At 47.6% G+C, this 25,526-nt stretch overlaps 1 protein-coding gene across 3 annotated transcripts in view; it reads right to left on the bottom strand.

Moving 5' to 3' along the window:
* CRPPA (CDP-L-ribitol pyrophosphorylase A) overlaps positions 1 to 24,382 on the bottom strand; it is a 220,744-nt gene extending 196,362 nt beyond the window's left edge. For 2 of the 3 annotated variants that reach the window (XM_073676467.1, XM_073676466.1), the window contains exons 1-2: positions 24,118 to 24,382; positions 16,099 to 16,378 (exon numbers count right to left, since the gene is read on the bottom strand). In XM_073676467.1, the coding sequence (XP_073532568.1) occupies positions 16,099 to 16,378; positions 24,118 to 24,254 (417 nt within the window). In that variant the 5' untranslated portion in view covers positions 24,255 to 24,382. The remainder of the gene's footprint in view (positions 1 to 16,098; positions 16,379 to 24,117) is intronic. The other variant, XM_073676465.1, reaches the window with a different exon arrangement.
* Positions 24,383 to 25,526: the final 1,144 nt, after the last annotated feature.

Genomic DNA, 25,526 nt, shown 5'->3' with positions numbered 1-25,526 from the left:
ATCATGTAATTATAGTACATTATAGAAAAGCATAACAAGTAATAAAACAGTTTATGGTGGGCTGTAGTGTGGGCCCCTAGGGTCAGCTCCCCTGGTGGGCCCTAGGCACCCCAGTCCGACCCTGTATATATTATAATATATATATATATATATATATATATATATATATATATATATATATATATATATATATATATATATATATATATATATATATATATATATATATATATATATATATATATATATATATATATATATATATATATATATCTATATATCCATGGAGTAAGAAAAAGATGCCAACTTACCATTTGGAATTTATTTTAGCCCATTCTGCCCCAATTTTTTATTTTATTTTTACGACTATAGGACGATCTTGGTGTCAGTATTCCTGTTGCCTTTCTACAGTTTGACCACTAGTGGCTGCTATTGTTCACCTTAATAATTATGCTGGAATCCCACTCCTTACCACTGGAGGCTGCTGTTGTGTTCTGCAATTGCCCTTTACTAAGATGGCAGATTCTGAACCTTGGAATCCATCTTGTTTCCTGTTTGGGCCTACTTAAAGCCACATGGATTTCTCACTCACTGCTTGAGTATTGTGTCTAGCTGTTAGCTTAGTTCCAGTCTCAGCTCCTGAACATTCTTTTCCCAGACTGTTCTCATTCATCTACGGATTGTTCCCTACAACTCCTTTGCTATATCCAAGTACATCTATAACCGCTTGCTGTTCCTGCTCGTGCTCCTTCGGCAATTGCCCTTTACTAAGATGGCAGATTCTGAACCTTGGAATCCATCTTGTTTCCTGTTTGGGCCTACTTAAAGCCACATGGATTTCTCACTCACGGCTTGAGTATTGTGTCTAGCTATTAGTTTAGTTCCAGTTTCAGTTCCTGAACATTCTTTCCCAGACTGTTCCCTACAACTCCTGTTATATCCAAAGTACATCTATAAATCGCTTGCTGTTCCTGCTCATGCTCCTTTGGCCACTGGTTTCCAGCTGTACTACACCAGTATCGGAACATCTTGATGCCCAAAATCATCCCAAAAGGCATCTACACTTCTTCCTTAGCCGATGCAACCATGTCTCTAAATTTCAGAACTTCCTTCGTAATTTAATCTCCCATCTGTTATGCAATGTCCCCATCCCCCCAGTTTCCTCTTCTAAGCCCCCTTTAAATCCAGGTGTGCGAGGACGGACCATCTGCACCAGCAACTCGGCCCACGCCAAAAAAAAAAAAAAAAAAAAAGGATTATTCGGATGTGACAATGGGACTCATTGAGATGTGTTGCTTTATTGCACTTGCATCCTGTGAATCAACACTGATAGAGTGCGACGCTATCCTCGCAGCGACCTGCAGCTAAGTAAACTGTTGTGAGCACGCTCCATAGACGAGATTAACTTTATTTATTGTGAGAGCTGCGCCGGCCCCGACGGGTTATTTGTCACCGCTGGCACATTGCTGGGAGAAGTTTTGGGATCGTCAGCGTTCCTTCCTCTGACCTGTGTGGCGCTAATGATGGGTGTATTGTCTCCATTGTTGCTCCGGGGATGGCCGTATATACTGGTAGGTATTGACACAACCAGGGGAGGCATTCTCCACGCTCTGCATCATTAGCAATGATTTTCGGAGGAGATTACCTGTTTCTAAAAAGCCCCAACATCGCTGCGCTCTGTTATTAGAAGCTGTTGTGCAGGCCGGAGTCTCCTGCAAGAACCGACACGTTCCCCCCCTGCGCCCCGTCTAAGTACGATACCTCCGGCGCGCTGTAATTAAGACCTCGCTTTTCTACAAGACTCCAAAGTTTATAGTTTGGCCGTGTCAAAAATCCAATTTTATTTTTTTTCCCCCTCAATTTATAAGATTACAACTGTTTTTTTTTTTATGACTGATAATTTGCCATATATTGATATTTTAAGGCTTCATTTCATGTTGGAGGGCGTAAATCTGGGGATTTTGTGATGAACCATTGGTAGTTTTAAGATGAAAAAAATAAATATATTTTTTATTTTATTACATATATTTTTTAATTTCTTGGCCTATGTACATTTAAAATTTTTTTTTTTTTTTTTGGAGGAGAGATTTTTTTTTTTTTTTTTTTTTTTTTTTGAGTTTTATACAATAAAACTTCTATTGATCTGCTCCGCAAGAAATACCAGAACTGCTCCGAAAACTGGAGGTTCCTTAGACAGCTGCAGGCATTGGTGACATTTGTGCCTAAAATTGCTGAAAAAAGTCCTAAAAAAAAAAAGAAAACACGTACACATGGAACATGGTTTACTCCATTAAACAACCTGCAAGAGGCTTAGTTTCCGGTTTTTGGTCTCGTAAAATTCACAGTCAGATTATCAGACTCTCTAGATTATCTGCTGTTGGGATTAAATTAATTGTAACACTATAATAATACTAATAATGAAAATAATAAAAATATATTATATTATATATATATATATATATATATATATATATATATATAAAAATCCCTTTGTTATTTCCCTTGGTCCTATAAGTGCAATTCGAGCACAAAATTGCATATTGAATGGGACTGTCCGGGAGTTTGATATCGATGGCTTATTATTAAAAGTGTTAGCCCTGAACACAAAAATAATAAAAGTCCTGGATAAGAACTAACAGGCAGGTAGGTATTAAGTAAGCTGCACCTTCTCTTCCGTTCAGGGACATCACTGCAGACATCATGCTGATTGACATCTGGCTCCCCGCAGTTAGGTAACGGGGAGCTGGCTGTCAATCAGCACGACATCGGCAGAGGCGCCCCCTTGACATTGCAGAAGAGAAGACCACTCTGAGCCGGCAGAAAATGGCAATGTGCAGAACAGGCAAGAAGTTAGCAACTATCTGCTTTTTAGTTCTTAGCCCCATAAACAAAAATAATAAAAGTCCTGGATAACCCCTTTAAGGCAGGTCATCAATTCCAGGCCTGACACTCAGCATTCCCACCGATCAGCTGTTTGCAGGTCCTGCTGCAGCTGGATATACACATTGTACAGAGCCAGAACAGCTCAGCTAGTCGTTTCGGGACCGCAACTCAGCGCCTATTGAAGTGAATGTGATGTGAGCAGCAGTACCAAGAACGGCCACTACGCAGAGTGAGGAGCTGTGCTGTTTTGGTTCTACGCACTATGTACAATAAGCCGCCATGAGACCTGCAAACAGCTGATCAGTGGAGGTGCCCGACCACTACTCATCTGATATTGATAAACTATCCATAAGATAGATCCTTATCAAAGTCATGGACAACCCCTTTAACTCTGCTAATAACAGGAAGAAAAAAAATTCCAGGGTGGCAAAAAGCACTATGGATTTCATTCCCGAACAAGGAATTGCAATTCTGTAAAAATGCACACACCCTACCCAAGTATGGCGGTTGCACCCATCGGGTGATATTGCTCCTTTGCTGTTAGAAGCTTTTTTGTCCCTATTGATGGCAAAAGTGAAGAATACAAGAAAAAAAAAAGTGTCCTGAATGGGTTTTCTTTATTTTTACAATTTTTTTTATTTTTATTTTAATTTTATTTATTTTTTAATTTAGATCCCTACATTTGAAAGAATGAAAGAGATGGAAGTCATAGTTAGAGCTGCTAATGTCACCATCTTCAAGAAACTCTTTTTTTTTTTTTCCCCCTCCTTCGGTCGCCCCGATGGCCACGTGAAAAATCTAACCTACATCTGTCCCGTATGGACTCCAGCTGTCAGGCTACAAAAAATTCTCAGTCTAAAAAGGGGACATCCTGGAAGTGGATAATTAATTAAAAAAAAAAGAAGAGTCTTCCTGCAGTCTCACATATCCGGGGACTTGAGAAAATCCTAATATTTCCTTTTCTCTAGTGAACAGCAGACGCGGTTTGGTGGCCGTCTGGCTCTCACACCCGGATGCTCCATTCTGTTTCTTACAACTCTGCCCCGTTACTGGGCTGGAAATCCTACATTTTTCTCCTCTGCCTTCTTGGAATTCCACATTGTCAATTACCGAGGCAGGAAGTTTGTAGGTAATTATGTTTTGTTTGACTTGCAGAACGGTCCGCTCTACGCTTGCTTGCTCCCCTACACGGCGGGGCGGCTGGTGAAAGGGGGGAGATATTGTGCTCCATTGACACTGAACGCCATCTAACAGTCCTCATAATAATGGCGGCTGCTGCTGCTCAATTACGTTTCTCTATGGGGAAAAAAAAAAAAAAAAAAAGAGAAAACGACAAACAAAATGATCGTACTGCAGCGGAAAATCCGTCCTGTTTATCGGCACCGGAGCATGGCCAGAACAGCTGGATCTCCGCACATTGTTCATCAGCATTCCACAACAGGCGCGGGCCGTCAACGCCAATATTTACAGGGGTGGTCGACACGAGCAGCCCCTTCATATTTACCCCGAGTCCCCCCCACTAACGACCCTCCAATAATAAAATTGGGTTGAAAACTTACCTGATCAAACAAAAAAAAAACAAAACAGAGCCATCAAATGGTATCATAGAAAAAACAACACAACCTCGTTCCCTACTTTGGCAAATAAAAACAGAAGGAAAGCAAGCACGGTCTTGGTGCCCTCATCTTCCGCGAGCAAAGAAATCATCCATAGATGTCCATAAAGTAGTGTTTAAAATAATAGCAGTGTGTTCAAAAACATGAGTTCAGCACAAAATCTTTATCCTAGTTTTTATTTCCATCATTGGGGACATTGCACACTGTTTTCTAATTCAAAACATGGAGAAATGTAGATACTTTTTAATTACTTTACAGAAAATAGTAAAAAAAATGAACATCGGGCTGTTCTAAAAAAAATAGCAGCGTTTGCATTTGTCTTTACAAACTCACAATATGTATCTTTATTGAGGATTTAGCATTCCTGTGAATCACTAACCTAATATTTAGTTTTAGACCCAGTTTTTTAGAACTGCTTCACATCTATGTTGCATAGAGTCAACCAACTTCTGGCACCTGTCAATTGTCATTCCAGCCCAGGATGATTTGACTACATCCTACAATTTTTTGGCATTTGTCGGCTTTGTCTCAGAAACTGCATTTTCGATGTCACCCCACAAGTGTTCTATGAGATTAAGGTCCGGGGATTGGGCTGGCCACTCCATAACCTTAATTTTGTTGGACTAGAACCAAGATTTTGCTTGTTTACTGGTGCGTTTAGGGTCATTGTCTTGTTGAAACACCCATTTCAAGGGCATATGCTCTTCAGCGTAAGGCAAAATGACCTCTTGAAGTATTTTAATATATGCAAACTGGTCCATGATCCCTGGTATGCGGTAAATAGGTCCGGCACCATAGTAAGTGAAACATGCCCATTTCATGATGCTTCCACCATGATTCACTGTCTTCAGACTGTACTGTGGCTGAATGCAGAGTTTGGGGGTCGTCTGAAGAACTGTCTGCGGTCCTTGGACCCAAAAAGAACAATTTTTCTTTCATCAGTCCACAAAATGTTTCTCCATTTCTCTTTAGGCCAGTTGATGTGTTCTTTGACAAATTGTATCCACTTCAGTACATGTCTTTTTTTTTTTGTTTAACAGTGGAACTTTGCAGGAACTTCTTGCTAAGAGATTAGCTTCACACAGGCGTCTTCTAACTGTCACAGTACTCATAGGTAATGTGAGACTGTCTTTGATCATCCTGGAGCTGATCATTGGCTGAGCCTTTGCCATTCTGGCTATTCTTCCATCCATTTGAATGGTAGTCTTCTGTTTTCTTCCACGTCTCTCTGGTTTTGCTTTCCATTTTAAAGTATTTAAGATCATTTTAGCTGAACATCCTATCATTGTCTGCACTTCTTTATAAGTTTTACCTTCTCCAATCAACTTTTAAATCAAAGCACGCTGTTCTGAACAATGTCTTGAACGACCCATATTTCTCAGGCTTTCAAGGAGAAATACATGTACAACATGTGCTGGCTCCACCCTTAAATAAGGGCCACCTGATTCACGCCTGTTTCTTCACAGAATGATTGACCTCACTAACTGACCTCCACACTGCTATTATTTTGAACACTCCCACGTACAATTAATTATTCAAATACAAAGACTCAAAAACCTGCAGATCATGAATGCGGAGTCTGGTGGTTTTCTTAGAATCTACTGCACCAACTGGTAAATTGTTTGACATGTAGTAATATAATTTATACCAAAAAGAATGATTAATCTGGTTAGTCATATTGGACTGCTATTATTTTGAGCACTACTGTAAATTATGTGTAATAATGAGAAATGACACAGGGATAAAGTATTGAACACATGAAGAAAGAGAGGTGCAAAAATCCCTGGAAAGTCCGGACACCGGCTAAGATCATTATTTTTCACTAAGTGGCAGGATTGCTTTCTAATTACTATCAGCTCGTTCAATTGATGACCTATAAAAAAGGTGTCTCATTACCAAGGTGCCACACAAGAAACAACATGATGGTTAAGGGTATGTGCCCACGATCAGGCTATAGGAGCTCTTGGGACGCAGCATATGAATACGCTGCGTTCAAAGGGTTGCGTCCGATCACGCAGGTAAATTCGCATGTCTTCATTGAACGCATGCGGAGTTAACGCACCGAATACATTCTATTGGGGAAATTTCTGTTGCGGGGACCAGCATCTCCGCAAAACAGAAATTGACATCCTGTGGCTTGTAAATCCGCGCTGCCGGTGAGTTTATGCGGCGTCAAATAGAAGCACAGTGGGCATGGGATTTCTATAAATCCCATCCACTGTGCTTCTACTGTAAGAAGCAGCGCAGGTGAGCTGCATCCAAAAAGCTGCTACTACGGCTCGTGGACACACAGCATAAAACAGTGAGCCGTCTCAAGACCTTCACAACCTTATTGTTGCAAAACATACTGATGGCATTGGTTAACTCAACCTGCATGGCCCGTATGCACGCTCACCACGCAACCTGCATGGCCCGTATGCACCCTCACCACGCAACCTGCATGGCCCGTATGCACCCTCACCACGCAACCTGCATGGCCCGTATGCACCCTCACCACGCAACCTGCATGGCCCGTATGCACCCTCACCACGCAACCTGCATGGCCCGTATGCACCCTCACCACGCAACCTGCATGGCCCGTATGCACCCTCACCACGCAACCTGCATGGCCCGTATGCACCCTCACCACGCAACCTGCATGGCCCGTATGCACCCTCACCACGCAACCTGCATGGCCCGTATGCACCCTCACCACGCAACCTGCATGGCCCGTATGCACCCTCACCACGCAACCTGCATGGCCCGTATGCACCCTCACCACGCAACCTGCATGGCCCGTATGCACCCTCACCACGCAACCTGCATGGCCCGTATGCACCCTCACCACGCAACCTGCATGGCCCGTATGCACCCTCACCACGCAACCTGCATGGCCCGTATGCACCCTCACCACGCAACCTGCATGGCCCTTATGCACCCTCACCACGCAACCTGCATGGCCCTTATGCACCCTCACCACGCAACCTGCATGGCCCGTATGCACCCTCACCACGCAACCTGCATGGCCCGTATGCACCCTCACCACGCAACCTGCATGGCCCGTATGCACCCTCACCACACAACCTGCATGGCCCGTATGCACGCTCACCACGCAAGACTTCATTGCTGAACAAAAAGCATGTTCAAGCGACTTTAAAGTGTGCTCAACAACATTTAGACAAGTCTGTGAGATACTAAGAGAATATAGTCTGGTCAGATAAGAATAAAATTGAACTCTTTGGATGCCATAATACACACAATGTTTGGAGGCCAAAATGCACGACAAGAACAGTGAAGTTTGGAGGTGAGAACATCATGGTGTGGGGCTGTTTTTCAGCATATGGTACTGGGAAACATCATATAATTGAAGGAAGGATGCATGGACAAATGTACCGAGACATTCTTCATAAAAATCTGCTGCCTTCTACCAGTAAGATGAAGATGAAATGAGGGTGGACATTTCAGCAAGAAAATGATCCCAAACAATCAGCTAAGGAAACTCCCAATTGGTTTCCAAGAAAGAAAATAAAGTTGCTAGAATGGCCGAGCTGATCACCGGATCCGAATCCAATAGAAAATGTATGGAAGGAACTAAAGCTAAGAGGTCATAGAAGGAGCCACAGAAGCTTCAGGATTTGGAGAGTGTTTGTGTGGAAGAATGGGCCAAAATCACACCTGAGCAATGCATGCGACTAGTTTCTCTATACAGGAGGCATCTTCAAGCTTCATTGCCAACAAAGGCTTTTGTACGAAGTATTAATTAGAGGTCAGTAAGCGTGTACAATAGTTTTTCCCTGCGTAATTTCTAATTATTAAACATAACTTATTTTATGGAAATCTATGAAGATTGGATTGGAAGGGTTGTTACCGACATCTGGTGAGAATTTCATATCAACAGCACCTTTAGAAATAGATTTACTTAGAAAATTTATGACGTGTTCAATAATTATTGCACCCGCTGTATGTGCTGCAGCTTTCTTTCACTCACTTTCCAGAATGCATTATGCTTGACACCATCGCATTGGTTGGCCTGCCCTGAACTAAATATGCCTGTATGCAAACAAGTGAGCAGGAGCAGAGAGACAAAGACCCGCCCCCACTTCCTGTGCAGAGATAACAACCCACTGCCACTTCATGTACAGGCACATAGAACCATACCAACTTCCTGTGCAAGGACAAAGACACACCGCCACTTCCTGCACAGGCACAGAAGTCCACCGCCACTTCCTGCACAGGCACAGAAGTCCACCGCCACTTCCTGCACAGGCACAGAAGTCGACCGCCACTTCCTGCACAGGCACAGAAGTCGACCGCCACTTCCTGCACAGGCACAGAAGTCGACCGCCACTTCCTGCACAGGCACAGAGATCCACCCCACTTCCTGCACAGGCACAGAGATCTACCCCACTTCCTGCACAGGCACAGAGATCTACCCCACTTCCTGCACAGGCACAGAGATCTACCCCACTTCCTGCACAGGCACAGAGATCTACCCCACTTTCTGTACAGGCACAGAGATCTACCCCACTTCCTGCACAGGCACAGAGCTCCACCCCACTTCCTGCACAAGAACAGAAGTCCACTGCCACTTCCTGCACAGGCACAGAAATCCACCGCCACTTCCTGCACAGACACAGAAGTCCACCACCACCTGTACAGACACAGAAGTCCACCCCACTTCCTGTACAGACACAGAAGTCCACCCCACTTCCTGTACAGACACAGAAGTCCACCCCACTTCCTGTACAGACACAGAAGTCCACCCCACTTCCTGTACAGACACAGAAGTCCACCCCACTTCCTGTACAGACACAGAAGTCCACCCCACTTCCTGTACAGACACAGAAGTCCACCGCCACTTCCTGTACAGACACAGAGGTCCACCCCACTTCCAGTGCAGACACAGAGACTTACATTTAGCGTAGATTCACAAAGACACAACCCCTGTGCAAAGACAAATCACTGCCCCCATCTCTGCTGCGTGATATGGATTACACTTGACAACAAAGAGCGGACAGCAAGTTACACAGAAGGAAGACGGTGACCAACATGTTTTTTGGGGTAGTGAAGGGTTTAAGAACATGATTTCTAAATAAAACAATTTTATTAAAAAAAAAAAAATTATATTAATTATATCAAATATCATATTAATCAAGTTACCCTATCTGATTATCTATTGAATGAGATCAAGATGTCTAGAAATACAAGGAGCATATAAAAGGGTTAAATCTGTTAAAAGCAAGTCCTAAAATGCACAGTACTGGGAAGGCTGACGCATTTCGTGCCGTCCCAAGTTCTTATTTAAACTTGACCGGAATTGGGACCCAGTAGATGAATATCATCAATTGTTCTCTGCTATCAGCCATTTCAGGATAGCTCTTTTGTCATTTATTGGTATTGAAAATTCTCTACCCCCATTACTATATTACATTAAATGGAGAGGCGTGTGACGCACGTTATTCTGGAGCTGGACGGCCGACGTCCACAAAAGGTGTTCATTAAAGCCAGGTACAATGACTCCGTCTATCCGGGACATGAATAGCGCGGACGTCTGAAAGTGACTGCATGTGACGGCTCTGCCAGACTTAATATCAGAAAATCGCTCACACGGAGACGGGGGCAGGAAATAATTACTTTCTGTAGTCTGACATTAAAGGAGAAGCAGACATTTGCTGCACTTTTCAGGACTGGTGCCGGCTATAGCAGCCAGATAAAAGGAAGATGTGTCTACCGGGAGGAAACCAGTAATACCCTCCCAGGTAATATTATATACCATCACCATCATCATCCCCGCTCAACGCACAAAACAAATCTCACTCGCCCCAGAAGTCTACAATACCAAAATCACTAAAAAATATGGAGATGCCCTTTAAAAATGTTTCGAAACATAAATGCAACTTTAATTAAAAGGGTATGTATACTTTTGTAAACTATTTTTCCTTTTCCAGCGCATTAAAAAACAAAAATTCTGCAAATAATCTGCATTAAAAAAAAATCTCCAACCGCTTTGTATCTGCAGCTCCAAACTTGAACTCTAGGTCTACGTGGTTACAAACTGCAAATAAGCCCTGTGTAGTCTGATCTTATACATGTGTTACTTTTCCATGTCTATCTCTTCTTTTTGTTTAAAGGGGTTATTCGGGACTTTTTTTTCCCCCCTATTGGGCTAAGAATTTACTAACAGGTAGTGCCTGTTCTGTCCTGCGAGAATTTCCCTTGCTTCCATTGACCTCACTACAACAGAGCAACTCCTTCTCTTCCGCTCTCTCTGTCCTGTCGGCAGGGAATCACTGCTGACTTCATTATGATTGACAGCCGGCTCCCCGCAGTGAGGTAGCGGGGAGCCGGCTGTCAAATCAGCATGACAACAGCAGTGATGCCCCGTTGACAGAGCAGAGCAGAAGAGGAGGAGCTGCTCTATCATCGGGACGCTGAATCGCCGGCAGGTGCGGTCCGTGATCACTCGTAGCTGGAAAAGATCGTCGCAGTGCAGTACAGGCAGGTAGTTAGCCTCATAGGGAAAGACAAAAAAAAAGTCCCGGATAACAACTTTAACAGATGCCTCCATTGTATAACTGTCACGGGTGTGTCAGGTGTAACAGACAGTCGCTCTGAAACCGGCTGCAGAAGGTCACTGCGCTTGGCATTGCAGACGTCTTCTTGATCCTCTCATCTCTTTAGTATTGTTATATCCTTCTTCCTTTTGGACCCACCTTCTGCTGCTGATTGACGCACCCTTGCTTGGTAGTTAAAAACTCTCAGTATCTCCAGAGAGTCGCTGGTGATAGTTCACAGTAGCTCTGTATTGGCTTGGAGTACTAGTAGTCGGCTAGTTTCATCTCTGGTGCCCTTGGAGGACAGTTGGCGTTATCTATCTGGGGTCTGCTCAAGCTAATTGTATCCCCTTTGTTTGTCTACCTTGTTGTCTTTAGTTTGTAGTGGGGCCTGACTAATGCTCACCCTGTCCCCTCCCTATCTAGGGCCAAGCTCTAGGGACATTTAGGGCTTAGGTTCCTGCTCGGCGAAAGGTGCAGAACCAATATAGGGACGATAAGCAGATCTAATATCACCCTGACTACCCTATGGGTCTCCACTCCCCCCTTTCCCCGAATGGTTGGACTTTCTTCCCCTCTTCCCTTCATGTGTCACATAGTCTTTCCCTCACCTTGCGTGACAATGACATGGCAAAGACTGACAGTGGCATACATGGACCATAGCTTCCCATGTTAAAAAGTTAAGCATCCGGACCCGTGCGAGATGCATTTTTATGTGGGAAGCACCTGGTGGACTGCACTCCTGATGGAGGCAAAAAAACAATACCACAACCTTTGTTGTGTGAACAGAGGCCTATGGATAGGTTTGATATACTGTACGCATCAATGGGCACTACATGACTACAGGATCAGACTACACAAATGGTTTGTAGTCTGTAACAGTAGGAGATCACCGGCCTCATCGGTGACATGTCGACTGTGCTACCATCACTGTCGAAGCCAACGAGGACGCAGAGGTCACGTGTCCACGGTCGGAGAAACATCTCAATTCATAAGGCTAGTCGGGACCACCAGAGTATTGGGAGAACTAGCAGGAGAGTATACGATACTCTACTTTGTGCCTCCTTTAAAAAAAAAACAAAGATAGACAACCCTTCAATAGCTAAAAAAAAAAAGAGTCTACTTTTTTGGGGGAATCGGTGCGAGGCTCAGAGGACAACCTCCCTGACATGAAACCTAAAATTAGAGGATCCCTTTACATTTCATTGTAAAACTTAAATGTAGCACAAATCCATATGCCTTAGATAATTGGGACCCCCCATCCCCACATCTGTTAGCGAGAATGGCGAGCCTCCCTTCCCGCATGTAGGACCATTACTTGGCCAACTTAAGAGTTGGAGTTTGGTTCCTTCAGCTGATAATAGTTATGTCCTTGGTCAAAGGAGTAAAAAAAAAACGTTGGTCATCACAAGTCTAGACCTGCAATAAAAAGCCATCGAAGAGTCACCGGTATCCGTTAAGGATCAGTACCTTATATGATTACACCATCTACAAATCTCAAACATTCGCACCCAGTAAACAAAATAGTCTCTCGGTCGTCCTCTTCCTCCACTCCAAAATTTGTAGTTATATCTGTGGGGCGACACCTTAGAAAGACAGCGTTACAGATCTAGCAGGGGTCGATGCTCCGTTTTCCCAAAATTAATGCAATGAGAGCGGCCTTATCGGATGATACCGAAAAATTCCAGATGAAATCTCTGTTCACCGCTTTGTATCAAAGCCAAACTTTGGATGAATTTTCAGCTCCCGCGTGAGGCCACTAAATACGCTGCGGAAAAAATCTTCAGCAAAACCCACCGCTGCTGCGGAGCGTATCCCTGAGGATTTACACAAAAGGTGAAATTTGCAACTGAGGATTTCCAGTTGTGGAAACTTCTCTTGGGAGAATACCCTAATTACCCAAGAAGGGTAATAGTACTGGGGTCACATTTCTTAAAAGAACATAAAGTGCAACCCCAAACCAAACCGGCCACAAAAATGCCCCAAGTGAGAAGTAATGAGTACAGTAAGGTACAGTCTACGGACAGGCGAACAGGACACCATTTATACAAGGTTAAATGATAAAGAAAGTAATACCAGCCGGGCGGTGATGACACCGGCGAAAACCCGCATTCATTCGAGTAAATAAGCGTCACTGAAAGCCATTGTGTGACCCGGGCAGGAATCACAACAAGCACTCATGTGGTTATGTCTGGAGAAGAAAGTTGTAGGCACTGCTGACTGATAAAGTACAATGCATGCCCACAGAACGAGAAAAATCCCTATAATTCCCAAATAATACACCGCGCCATGTGAATGATGGTAAATGACTGTGTGCAACACAGGAGATTAACACCTTCTCTGCTGGGCACAATACACCGACACACAACGGGGGTTTATACTACTACAACTATGTAAAATCAGGGCAGTATTATATAAGCTATATTCTTGTACATCGGGGCAGTATTATAGTAGTTATATTCTTGTACATAAGAGCAGTATTATAGAAGCTATATTCTTGTACATAGGGGCAGTATTATAGTAGTTATATTCTTCTACATAGGAGCAGTATTATAGTAGTTATATTCTTGTACATGGGAGCAGTATTATAGTAGTTATATTCTTGTACATGGGAGCAGTATTATAGTAGTTATATTCTTCTACATAGGAGCAGTATTATAGTAGTTATATTCTTCTACATAGGAGCAGTATTATAGTAGTTATATTCTTCTACATAGGAGCAGTATTATAGTAGTTATATTCTTGTACATAGGGGCAGTATTATAGTAGTTATATTCTTCTACATAGGAGCAGTATTATAGTAGTTATATTCTTCTACATAGGAGCAGTATTATAGTAGTTATATTCTTGTACATAAGGGCAGTATTATAGTAGTTATATTCTTGTACATAGGAGCAGTATTATAGTAGTTATATTCTTGTACATAGGAGCAGTATTATAGTAGTTATATTCTTGTACATAGGAGCAGTATTATAGTAGTTATATTCTTGTACATAGGAGCAGTATTATAGTAGTTATATTCTTGTACATAGGAGGCAGTATTATAGTAGTTATATTCTTGTACATAGGAGGCAGTATTATAGTAGTTATATTCTTGTACATAGGAGGCAGTATTATAGTAGTTATATTCTTGTACATAGGGGGCAGTATTATAGTAGTTATATTCTTGTACATAGGGGGCAGTATTATAGTAGTTATATTCTTCTACATAGGAGCAGTATTATAGCAGTTATATTCTTGTACTTAGGGTGCAGTATTATAGTAGTTATATTCTTGTACATAGGAGCAGTATTATAGTAGTTATATTCTTATACAGAACAGGCCAAAAGTTTGGACACACCTTCTCATTTAAAGATTTTTCGGTATTTTCATGACTATGAAAATTGTACATTCACACTGAAGGCATCAAAACTATGAATCAACACATGTGGAATTATATACTTAACAAAAAAGTGTGAAACAACTGAAAATATTCTTATATTCTAGGTTCTTCAAAGTAGCCACCTTTTGCTTTGATGACTGCTTTGCACACTCTTGCATTCTCTTGATGAGCTTCAAGAGGTAGTCACCGGAAATGGTTTTCACTTCACAGGTGTGCCCTGTCAGGTTTAATAAGTGGGATGTCTTGCCTTATAAATGGGGTTGGGACCCTCAGTTGTGTTGTACAGAAGTCTGGTGGATACACAGCTGATAGTCCTACTGAATAGACTGTTAGAATTTGTATTATGGCAAGAAAAAAGCAGCTAAATAAAGAAAAACGAGTGGCCATCATTACTATAAGAAATGAAGGTCAGTCAGTCCCAAAGATTGTGAAAACTTTGAAAGTGTCCCCAAGTGCAGTTGCAAAAACCATCAAGCGCTACAAAGAAACTGACTCACATGAGGACCGCCCCAGGAAAGGAAGACCAAGAGTCACCTCTGCTTCTGAGGATAAGTTTATCTGAGTCACCAGCTTCAGAAATCACAGGTTAACAGCAGCTCAGATTAGAGACCAGGTCAATGCCACACAGAGTTCTAGCAGCACACACATCTCTACAACAATTGTTAAGAAGAGACTTTGTGCAGCAGGCCTTCATGGTAAAATAGATGCTAGGAAACCACTGCTAAGGACAGGCAACAAGCAGAAGAGACTTGTTTGGGCTAAAGAACACAAGGAATGGACATTAGACCAGTGGAAATCTGTGCTTTGGTCTGATGAGTCCAAATTTGAGATCTTTGGTTCCAACCAACGTGTCTTTGAGCGACGCAGAAAAGGTGAACGGATGGACTCTACATGCCTGGTTCCCACCGTGAAGCATGGAGGAGGAGGTGTGATGGTGTGGGGGGGCTTTGCTGGTGACACTGTTGGGGATTTATACAAAATTGAAGGCATACTGAACCAGCATGGCTACCACAGCATCTTGCAGCGGCATGCTATTCCATCTGGTTTGCGTTTAGTTGGACCATCATTTATTTTTCACCAGGACAATGACCCCAAACACACCTCCAGGCTGTGTAAGGGCTATTTGACCAAGGAGGAGAGTGATGGGGGGCTACGCCAGATGACCTGGCCTCCACAGTCACCAGACCTGAACCCAATCGAGATGGTTTGGGGTGAGCTGGACCGCAGAGTGAAGGCAAAAGGGCCAACAAGGGCTAAGCATCTCTGGGAACTCCTTCAAGATTGTTGGAAGACCATTTCCGGTGACTACCTCTTGAAGCTCATCAAGAGAATGCCAAGAGTGTGCAAAGCAGTCATCAAAGAAAAAAGGTGGCTACTTTGAAGAACCTAGAATATAAGACATATTTTCAGTTGTTTCACACTTTTTTGTTAAGTATATAATTCCACATGTGGTAATTCATAGTTTTGATGCCTTCAGTGTGAATGTACAATTTTCATAGTCATGAAAATACAGAAAAATCTTTAAATGAGAAGGTGTGTCCAAACTTTTGGTCTGTACTGTACATAGGGGGCAGTATTATAGTAGTTATATTCTTGTACATAGAGAGCAGTATTATAGTAGTTATATTCTTATACATAGGAGCGGTATTATAGCAGTTATATTCTTGCTTCTCCAGTTACTTACACCATATTGTCTGGCTGCAGTTGTAACTTGTGTCAGAGTCTCCTCGTCCACGAATGGTCGCACAGCATCATGGATTATCACCACCTCGGGTTTCTGCAGCGCTGACCCCAGAGTGTGATCTTCTATAAATGCTCTCAGCCCATTGAAGATGGACCGATGTCTCGTCACTCCACCTTCCACCAGGGTCACGCACTTATGTCCATAGCGGTGAACGATGTTTTTCATTAGGTCAATACTCTCAGTGGCCACAACCACTACAACATCCGATATCCACCCAACCCTGCAAGATAAGATGCTGCAGATTAGAAAATGAGTAAACGTTTAAGAAATTGCTCTCACTAGTGCTACGAGGGGGCGCGCTCTCACAGGCGCCGTCTACCAGGGGGCGCGCTCTCACAGGCGCCGTCTACCAGGGGGCAAGCTCTCACAGGCGCCGTCTACCAGGGGGCAAGCTCTCACAGGCCCCGTCTACCAGGGGGCGCGCTCTCACAGGCCCCGTCTACCAGGGGGCGCGCTCTCACAGGCCCCGTCTACCAGGGGGCGCGCTCTCACAGGCCCCGTCTACCAGGGGGCGCGCTCTCACAGGCCCCGTCTACCAGGGGGCGCGCTCTCACAGGCCCCGTCTACCAGGGGGCGCGCTCTCACAGGCCCCGTCTACCAGGGGGCGCGCTCTCACAGGCCCCGTCTACCAGGGGGCGCGCTCTCACAGGCCCCGTCTACCAGGGGGCGCGCTCTCACAGGCCCCGTCTACCAGGGGGCGCGCTCTCACAGGCGCCGTCTACCACGGGGTGCGCTCTCACAGGCGCCGTCTACCAGGGGGCGCGCTCTCCCAGGCAGGGTCGGACTGGGGCACCGGTGGGCCCGGGTCCTCAGCGGGCCCCCTAGCAGGACGCACAGGGCCCCTGGTTAACATGGCCGCCAGTGCTCTGCACTCCAAGGGCCCAGAGGGTCAGGAGGGCCCTTGCAATGTGGCTGATGAGGGCAATCTAGCCTGCTTCTAGGACCCCCAGGCTCCGGGGGGCCCATGGCCAGATTGCTCTCATCCTGTGAGGCGGTCAGGGAGCGATCCCTCCAGCTCCGCTGCTAACAGGAGGAAAATGTTTGAGGAGCTGGCAGGATCTGTCCTCACCTGTTTCCTAACCCGTCGCTTCCTCCCCGACACAGGCTCGCGCTGCTTGATGACGTCACCATGCAGCATGAGCCTGTGTCAGGGAGAAAGATGCCGGGCAGGAAGAAGAGGACGATGCTGCAGGGGAGCGTGCTGAGAGGTAAGTGTTTTGGGATTTTTTAACTAATACACTGGACTGGAAATGGGGGGAAATGGGGACAGCAATGGTAATGGAGGAGGTGGGGGGAGATGACGGAGAGCAATGGTGATGGTGGGGGAAGATGAGGGAGAGCAAGGGTGATGGTGGGGGAAGATGAAGGAGAGCAAGGGTGATGGAGGGGGGAGAGGAGGGAGAGCAATGGTGATGGTGGGGGGGAGAGGAGGGAGAGCAATGGTGATGGTGGGGGGGAGAGGAGGGAGAGCAATGGTGATGGTGGGGGGGAGAGGAGGGAGAGCAATGGTGATGGTGGGGGGGAGAGGAGGGAGAGCAATGGTGATGGTGGGGGGGAGAGGAGGGAGAGCAATGGTGATGGTGGGGGGGAGAGGAGGGAGAGCAATGGTGATGGTGGGGGGAGAGGAGGGAGAGCAATGGTGATGGTGGGGGGAGAGGAGGGAGAGCAATGGTGATGGAGGGGGGAGAGGAGGGAGAGCAATGGTGATGGTGGGGGGGAGAGGAGGGAGAGCAATGGTGATGGTGGGGGGGAGAGGAGGGAGAGCAATGGTGATGGTGGGGGGAGAGGAGGGAGAGCAATGGTGATAGTGGGGGGGGATGAGGGAGAGCAATGGTGATAGTGGGGGGGGATGAGGGAGAGCAATGGTGACGGAAGCGGCGGGGGGGAGATCAATGGTGACGAAGGAAGTGGGGGGAGATGAGGGAGATCTATGGTGATGGAGGAGGTGGGGGGGAGATATGGCAATGATGACAGAGCAGGTGGGGTGAGATATGGCAATGATGACAGAGCAGGTGGGGTGAGATATGGCAATGATGACAGAGCAGGTGGGGTGAGATATGGCAATGATGACGGAGCAGGTGGGGGGAGATATGGCAATGATGACGGAGCAGGTGGGGGGAGATATGGCAATGATGACGGAGGAGGTGGGGGAGATATGGCAATGATGACGGAGGAGGTGGGGGAGATATGGCAATGATGACGGAGGAGGTGGGGGAGATATGGCAATGATGACGGAGGAGGTGGGGGAGATATGGCAATGATGACGGAGGAGGTGGGGGAGATATGGCAATGATGACGGAGGAGGTGGGGGAGATATGGCAATGATGACGGAGGAGGTGGGGGAGATATGGCAATGATGACGGAGGAGGTGGGGGAGATATGGCAATGATGATGGAGGAGGTGGGGGAGATATGGCAATGATGATGGAGGAGATATGGCAATGATGATGGAGGAGATATGGCAATGATGATGGAGGAGATATGGCAATGATGATGGAGGAGATATGGCAATGATGATGGAGGAGATATGGCAATGATGATGGAGGAGATATGGCAATGATGATGGAGGAGATATGGCAATGATGATGGAGGAGATATGGCAATGATGATGGAGGAGATATGGCAATGATGATGGAGGAGATATGGCAATGATGATGGAGGAGATATGGCAATGATGATGGAGGAGATATGGCAATGATGGAGGAGGAGATATGGCAATGATGGAGGAGGAGATATGGCAATGATGGAGGAGGAGATATGGCAATGATGGAGGAGGAGATATGGCAATGATGGAGGAGGAGATATGGCAATGATGGAGGAGGAGATATGGCAATGATGGAGGAGGAGATATGGCAATGATGGAGGAGGAGATATGGCAATGATGGAGGAGGAGATATGGCAATGATGGAGGAGATATGGCAATGATGGAGGAGATATGGCAATGATGGAGGAGATATGGCAATGATGGAGGAGATATGGCAATGATGGAGAAGGTGGGGGAGATATGACAATGTTGGAGAAGGTGGGGGAGAGCAATAATGGAGAAGGTGGGGAGAGAGCAATGATGGAGAATTATTTGGACTCTATATGCTGTTAATATCTGGTCTGGTCACGGTATGGTGGTATTTCTCCCTTGTATGTGGTATTATTCGGTCACTATATGGTGGTAATATCTGGTCTGGTCACGGTGCGATGGTATTTCTCCCTTGTATGTAGTATTATTCGGTCACTATGTGGTGGCAATATGTAGTCCAGTCATGGTGTGGCAGTATTTCTCCCTTGTATGTGGTACTATTTGTGTTGGTACAGTGGATTGTGTTGTGTGTGACGGTCATTTGTTCTCTCTGATATTAATTAGGAGAAGATTCTTTATTTTCATTAGTGATTAAATACTTGGAACAACATGCACTTACAGGGGTTCTCTGGGGAAAACAAGTAATCACCTCTCCACAGGATAAGTGATACATTATTGATTAGTGGGGGTCTTACTGCTGGGACCCGCACTGATCGGCAGAATGTGGAGCATTTATCCCCATTAGACTGGAGCTCATGTGCGACTTGACCACTGATCCATTCATTCCCTCAGTGGCTGTTCTTGTTTTTTTTCTGGAAGCCCCAAAGAGAATGAATGGAGCTGCGGTCAGACGTCTCACCTGCTGCTGCATTATAAAATGGGGATAAAAGTGTCCTGTCAGGGATAAAATGTCTCCATTCTTCCGATAGGAGCGTGTTCCAATGTTTGGACACAAATGATCAATCAGTGATCACCGATCCTGTGGAGCCCATGGATCGGTGATAATTTGTTTTAACCAAAGAACCCCTTTACTGCAAACTACCGTAATTGTACATCCCAGTTATAGCGTGTGCACAGTAGATGTGCAGGAGCCGCCTGTGATTTACAGCAGACGCTCCACTATAACAGGGATAACAGCTAACGGGTATTTGCATATAGCTGTAGGGTGGGCCCCGAGGATCAATTCCTCCTGTGGGCCCCAGACACCCCAGTCCGACACTGCTCACAAGTGCTGTCTATCAGGGGGCGCGCTCTCACTGGCGCCATCTACATGGGGGCGCTCTCTCACAGGTGCTGTCTATCAGGGGGCGCGCTCTCACTGGCGCCATCTACAGGGGGGCGCACTCTCACAGATGCCGTCTATGAGGGGGCGCGCTCTCACTGGCGCCATCTACAGGGGGGCGCACTCTCACAGATGCCGTCTATGAGGGGGCGCGCTCTCACTGGCGCCATCTACAGGGGGGCGCACTCTCACAGGTGCTGTCTTTCAGGGGGCACGCTCTCACTGGCGCCATCTACAGGGGGGCGCACTCTCACAGGTGCTGTCTATCAGGGGGCGCGCTCTCACTGGCGCCATCTACATGGGGGCGCACTCTCACAGGTGCCGTCTATGAGGGGGCGTGCTCTCACTGGCGCCGTCTATGAGGGGGCGCACTCTCACAGGTGCCGTCTATGAGGGGGCGCGCTCTCACTGGCGATATCTACATGGGGGGCGAACTCTCACAGATGCCGTCTATGAGGGGGCGCACTCTCACAGGTGCCGTCTATGAGGGGGCGCACTCTCACTGGCGCCATCTACATGGGGGCGCACTCTCACAGGTGCCATCTACGAGGGAGCGCGCTCTCACTGGCGCCATCTACATGGGAGCGCGCTCTCACTGGCGCCATCTACATGGGAGCGCGCTCTCACAGGTGCCGTCTATGAGGGGGCGCACTCTCACTGGCGCCATCTACATGGGGACGCACTTTCACAGGTGCCGTCTATCAGGGGGCGCGCTCTCACTGGCGCCATCTACATGGGGGGCGCACTCACAGATGCTGTGTATCAGGGGGCGCGCTCTCACTGGCGCCATCTACATGGGGGTGCACTCTCACAGGTGCTGTCTATCAGGAGGTGCGCTCTCACTGGCGCCATCTACATGGGGGCACTCTCTCACAGGTGCTGTCTATGAGGGGGCGCGCTCTCACTGGCGCCATCTACATGGGGGGCGCACTCTCACAGATGCCGTCTATGAGGGGGCGCGCTCTCACCGGTGCCGTCTATGAGGGGGCGCACTCTCACAGGTGCCGTCTATGAGGGGGCGCGCTCTAACTGGCGCCATCTACATGGGGGCGCACTCTCACAGGTGCCGTCTATGAGAGAGCGCGCTCTCACTGGCGCCATCTACATGGGGGCGCACTCTCACTGGCGCCATCTACATGGGGGCGCACTCTCACAGGTGCCGTCTACATGGGGGCGCACTCTCACTGGCGCCATCTACATGGGGGCGCACTCTCACTGGCGCCATCTACATGGGGGCGCACTCTCACTGGCGCCATCTACATGGGGGCGCACTCTCACAGGTGCCGTCTATGAGGGGGCGCACTCTCACAGGCGCCATCTACATGGGGGCGCACTCTCACAGGTGCTATCTATGAGGGGGCACGCTCTCACTGGCACCATCTACATGGGGGCGCGCTCTCACAGATGCCATCTACATGGGGGTGCACTCTCACAGGTGCTGTCTATCAGGAGGTGCGCTCTCACAGGCGCCATCTACATGGGGGGCGCGCTCTCACAGGTGCCATCTACATGGGGGGCGCGCTCTCACAGATGCCGTCTATGAGGGGGCGCGCTCTCACCGGTGCCGTCTATGAGGGGGCGCACTCTCACAGGTGCCGTCTATGAGGGGGCGCACTCTCACAGGTGCCGTCTACGAGGGGGCGCACTCTCACAGGTGCCGTCTATGAGAGAGCGCGCTCTCACTGGCGCCATCTACATGGGGGCGCACTCTCACTGGCGCCATCTACATGGGGGCGCACTCTCACAGGTGCCGCCTATGAGGGGGCGCCATCTACATGGGGGCGCACTCTCACAGGTGCTATCTATGAGGGGGCACGCTCTCACTGGCACCATCTACATGGGGGCGCGCTCTCACAGGTGCCATCTACATGGGGGCGCACTCTCACAGGTGCCGTCTACATGGGGGCGCACTCTCACAGGTGCCGTCTATGAGGGGGCGCCATCTACATGGGGGCGCACTCTCACAGGTGCTATCTATGAGGGGGCACGCTCTCACTGGCACCATCTACATGGGGGCGCGCTCTCACAGGTGCCATCTACATGGGGGCGCACTCTCACAGGTGCCGTCTACATGGGGGCGCACTCTCACTGGCGCCATCTACATGGGGGCGCACTCTCACTGGCGCCATCTACATGGGGGCGCACTCTCACTGGCGCCATCTACATGGGGGCGCACTCTCACAGGTGCCGTCTATGAGGGGGCGCACTCTCACAGGCGCCATCTACATGGGGGCGCACTCTCACAGGTGCTATCTATGAGGGGGCACGCTCTCACTGGCACCATCTACATGGGGGCGCGCTCTCACAGATGCCATCTACATGGGGGTGCACTCTCACAGGTGCTGTCTATCAGGAGGTGCGCTCTCACAGGCGCCATCTACATGGGGGGCGCGCTCTCACAGGTGCCATCTACATGGGGGGCGCACTCTCACAGATGCCGTCTATGAGGGGGCGCGCTCTCACCGGTGCCGTCTATGAGGGGGCGCACTCTCACAGGTGCCGTCTATGAGGGGGCGCACTCTCACAGGTGCCGTCTACGAGGGGGCGCACTCTCACAGGTGCCGTCTATGAGAGAGCGCGCTCTCACTGGCGCCATCTACATGGGGGCGCACTCTCACTGGCGCCATCTACATGGGGGCGCACTCTCACAGGTGCCGTCTACATGGGGGCGCACTCTCACTGGCGCCATCTACATGGGGGCGCACTCTCACAGGTGCCGTCTATGAGGGGGCGCCATCTACATGGGGGCGCACTCTCACAGGTGCTATCTATGAGGGGGCACGCTCTCACTGGCACCATCTACATGGGGGCGCGCTCTCACAGGTGCCGTCTACATGGGGGTGCACTCTCACAGGTGCTGTCTATCAGGAGGTGCGCTCTCACAGGCGCCATCTACATGGGGGGCGCGCTCTCACCGGTGCCGTCCACGAGGGGGCGCGCTCTCACCGGTGCCGTCCACGAGGGGGCGCGCTCTCACCGGTGCCGTCCACGAGGGGGCGCGCTCTCACCGGTGCCGTCCACGAGGGGGCGCGCTCTCACCGGTGCCGTCCACGAGGGGGCGCGCTCTCACCGGTGCCGTCTACGAGGGGGCGCGCTCTCACCGGTGCCGTCTACGAGGGGGCGCGCTCTCACCGGTGAAGTCTACGAGGGGGCGCGCTCTCACAGGTGAAGTCTACGAGGGGGCGCGCTCTCACAGGTGCCGTCTGTGAGGGGGCGCGCTCTCACAGGTGCCGTCTGTGAGGGGGCGCGCTCTCACAGGTGCCGTCTGTGAGGGGGCGCGCTCTCACAGGTGCCGTCTGTGAGGGGGCGCGCTCTCACAGGTGCCGTCTGTGAGGGGGCGCGCTCTCACAGGTGCCGTCTGTGAGGGGGCGCGCTCTCACAGGTGCCGTCTGTGAGGGGGCGCGCTCTCACAGGTGCCGTCTGTGAGGGGGCGCGCTCTCACAGGTGCCGTCTGTGAGGGGGCGCGCTCTCACATTTTCAAAATGAACTTTATACACAGCGCCTAAAAATTCATGCAAACCAACAGAAATTGTCCAACCAATCATATCACAGCTTTCATTTTCTATGCCAATCTGGAGGGAAAAAAAAAAAAAAAACTTATTGGCTGATCAGCAATGCCTCCACCAGTAAACATCCTGTGTGAAAACTAAAGCAAACCAATCAAATATCAGCTTCCACTGGCCTAAATTAAAAGCAACATTCTGGTTGGTCGCTATCGGCAATCTACCAGTGAAGAAGGCGTTGCTTATACCGACCAGTCAGACTTCATGTAATATTTTCCTCGCTAATAATGGGACATATAAGCGATGCGGTGATTGGTTGCTATGCGCGGCCGGTAGTTGAGGCCTAGCAGTGAGTGCGCACAGTGCAGCCTGCCTGCTCACCTCTCCAAGGCTTCCAGGGTGCGGCTGATCAGCGGTCTCCCCAGCACCGGGCAGTACTGCTTAGGCGTGCAGCCCCCCAGCCGCTCCCCGCAGCCCCCCGCCGGCAGCACGGCAGCCACACGCCGCGGCCCCTCCATCCTCCTGTCCCGCCGCCTCCAGCCAATGACAGCTGAGCTGTGCCGGGGCCGCTCTCCCACCCGGCAGCCGGTGTATCGTGTCAGGGTGAGAGGGGACTCTGTGCGAGGAGCTCATTAACCCTTTAATCAGGCACCGGTTACCGTGTGTTCTCTTTTAACTCCTTCCCTCCTCCTCGGTGATTTATTTATATATTTATTTAAATATATTTATAATTTTTTTTTTTGTGCACTAAAAATGACCAGAAAACCCGATTCTGCAGGTCGGTGTAATTATAGAGGAAAGAAACGAGTGTTTTGGTGTTTTTTTTTTTTTTATTATTATTATTATTATTAGTGGCTAAAAAAAAAATAAGCAACTTTTGTAAAATAAAAATGTTTTCTGTCGCCATTTTCTGAGCCCCGTAATTATTTTTTTCCATCCATTTGAGCTGTGTCACAACTTGGTCTTAATAGTTTGAGAAAAGCGCAGGTCCGGTCAGAAACGCGTTGGTATTAAGGTTGTCTTCTCGTCTAGACGCTCGTTATACAGTATAGATATATATATATATTTTATGCTATTTTTGCAATTTTTTTTTTTTCTGGGAAAACTATTTTTGGGATGCGGTTATTTCCGATATATTTACACGTGTTTGAAGCACGCTTACAAATTTTTATATCATGAAAAGAGTATAAATAAGAACTGTAAAAATGCAAGTGGGCAAAGAAAACAATACGGTGGTGAACCGTGGCCACAATCCCTCCCCCCCCCAAAAAAAATATATTGTTAATTAGGGCTCATACCCATATGTGTGAAAAAAAACGTTCCAATATCAGGACCGAGAAAACGGACATGCGATTTTCATGAGAGGACAATGCAATTTTTCACACCTAGCATCCGTATGACATCTGCATGCCGTCCAATTTTTTTTCCGCACCCATTGACTTGCATTGGCGAGACTCGTCCTAGATACGTGGCAAGTCGCGATTTTTTTTCTCAGTCCGATTTCAGCTGAGAAAAAAATCGCAGATGAGATGTCACTCATAGAATAACATTGGTCAGAGTGCAATCCGATTTTTTTATCGGATTGCACTCGTCCATTTTTCTTGCAGATGACTATGAGCCCTTACTATGATTGTTGCTATCTCTGGTAGAAGAATTTAAAAAAAAATTGAAATAAAAAAAAATGTCCTCGTTCTGAAAATTGAGTATCGATTTCTGGCACGATTGGAGGCCTGTCACAATTAGAAAAAAAAAAAAAAATTCAACTTGGTTCTGGTACAGGAGATAAGACA

This window comes from Phyllobates terribilis, unplaced genomic scaffold (assembly GCF_046119375.1).
Source record: "Phyllobates terribilis strain yellow unplaced genomic scaffold, ASM4611937v1 Scaffold_4__5_contigs__length_816908805, whole genome shotgun sequence".
Classification (NCBI taxonomy): Eukaryota; Metazoa; Chordata; class Amphibia; order Anura; family Dendrobatidae; genus Phyllobates; species Phyllobates terribilis.
Note: the sequence above shows the minus strand (reverse complement) of the source record. Positions and strands in the feature narration are given on the sequence as shown.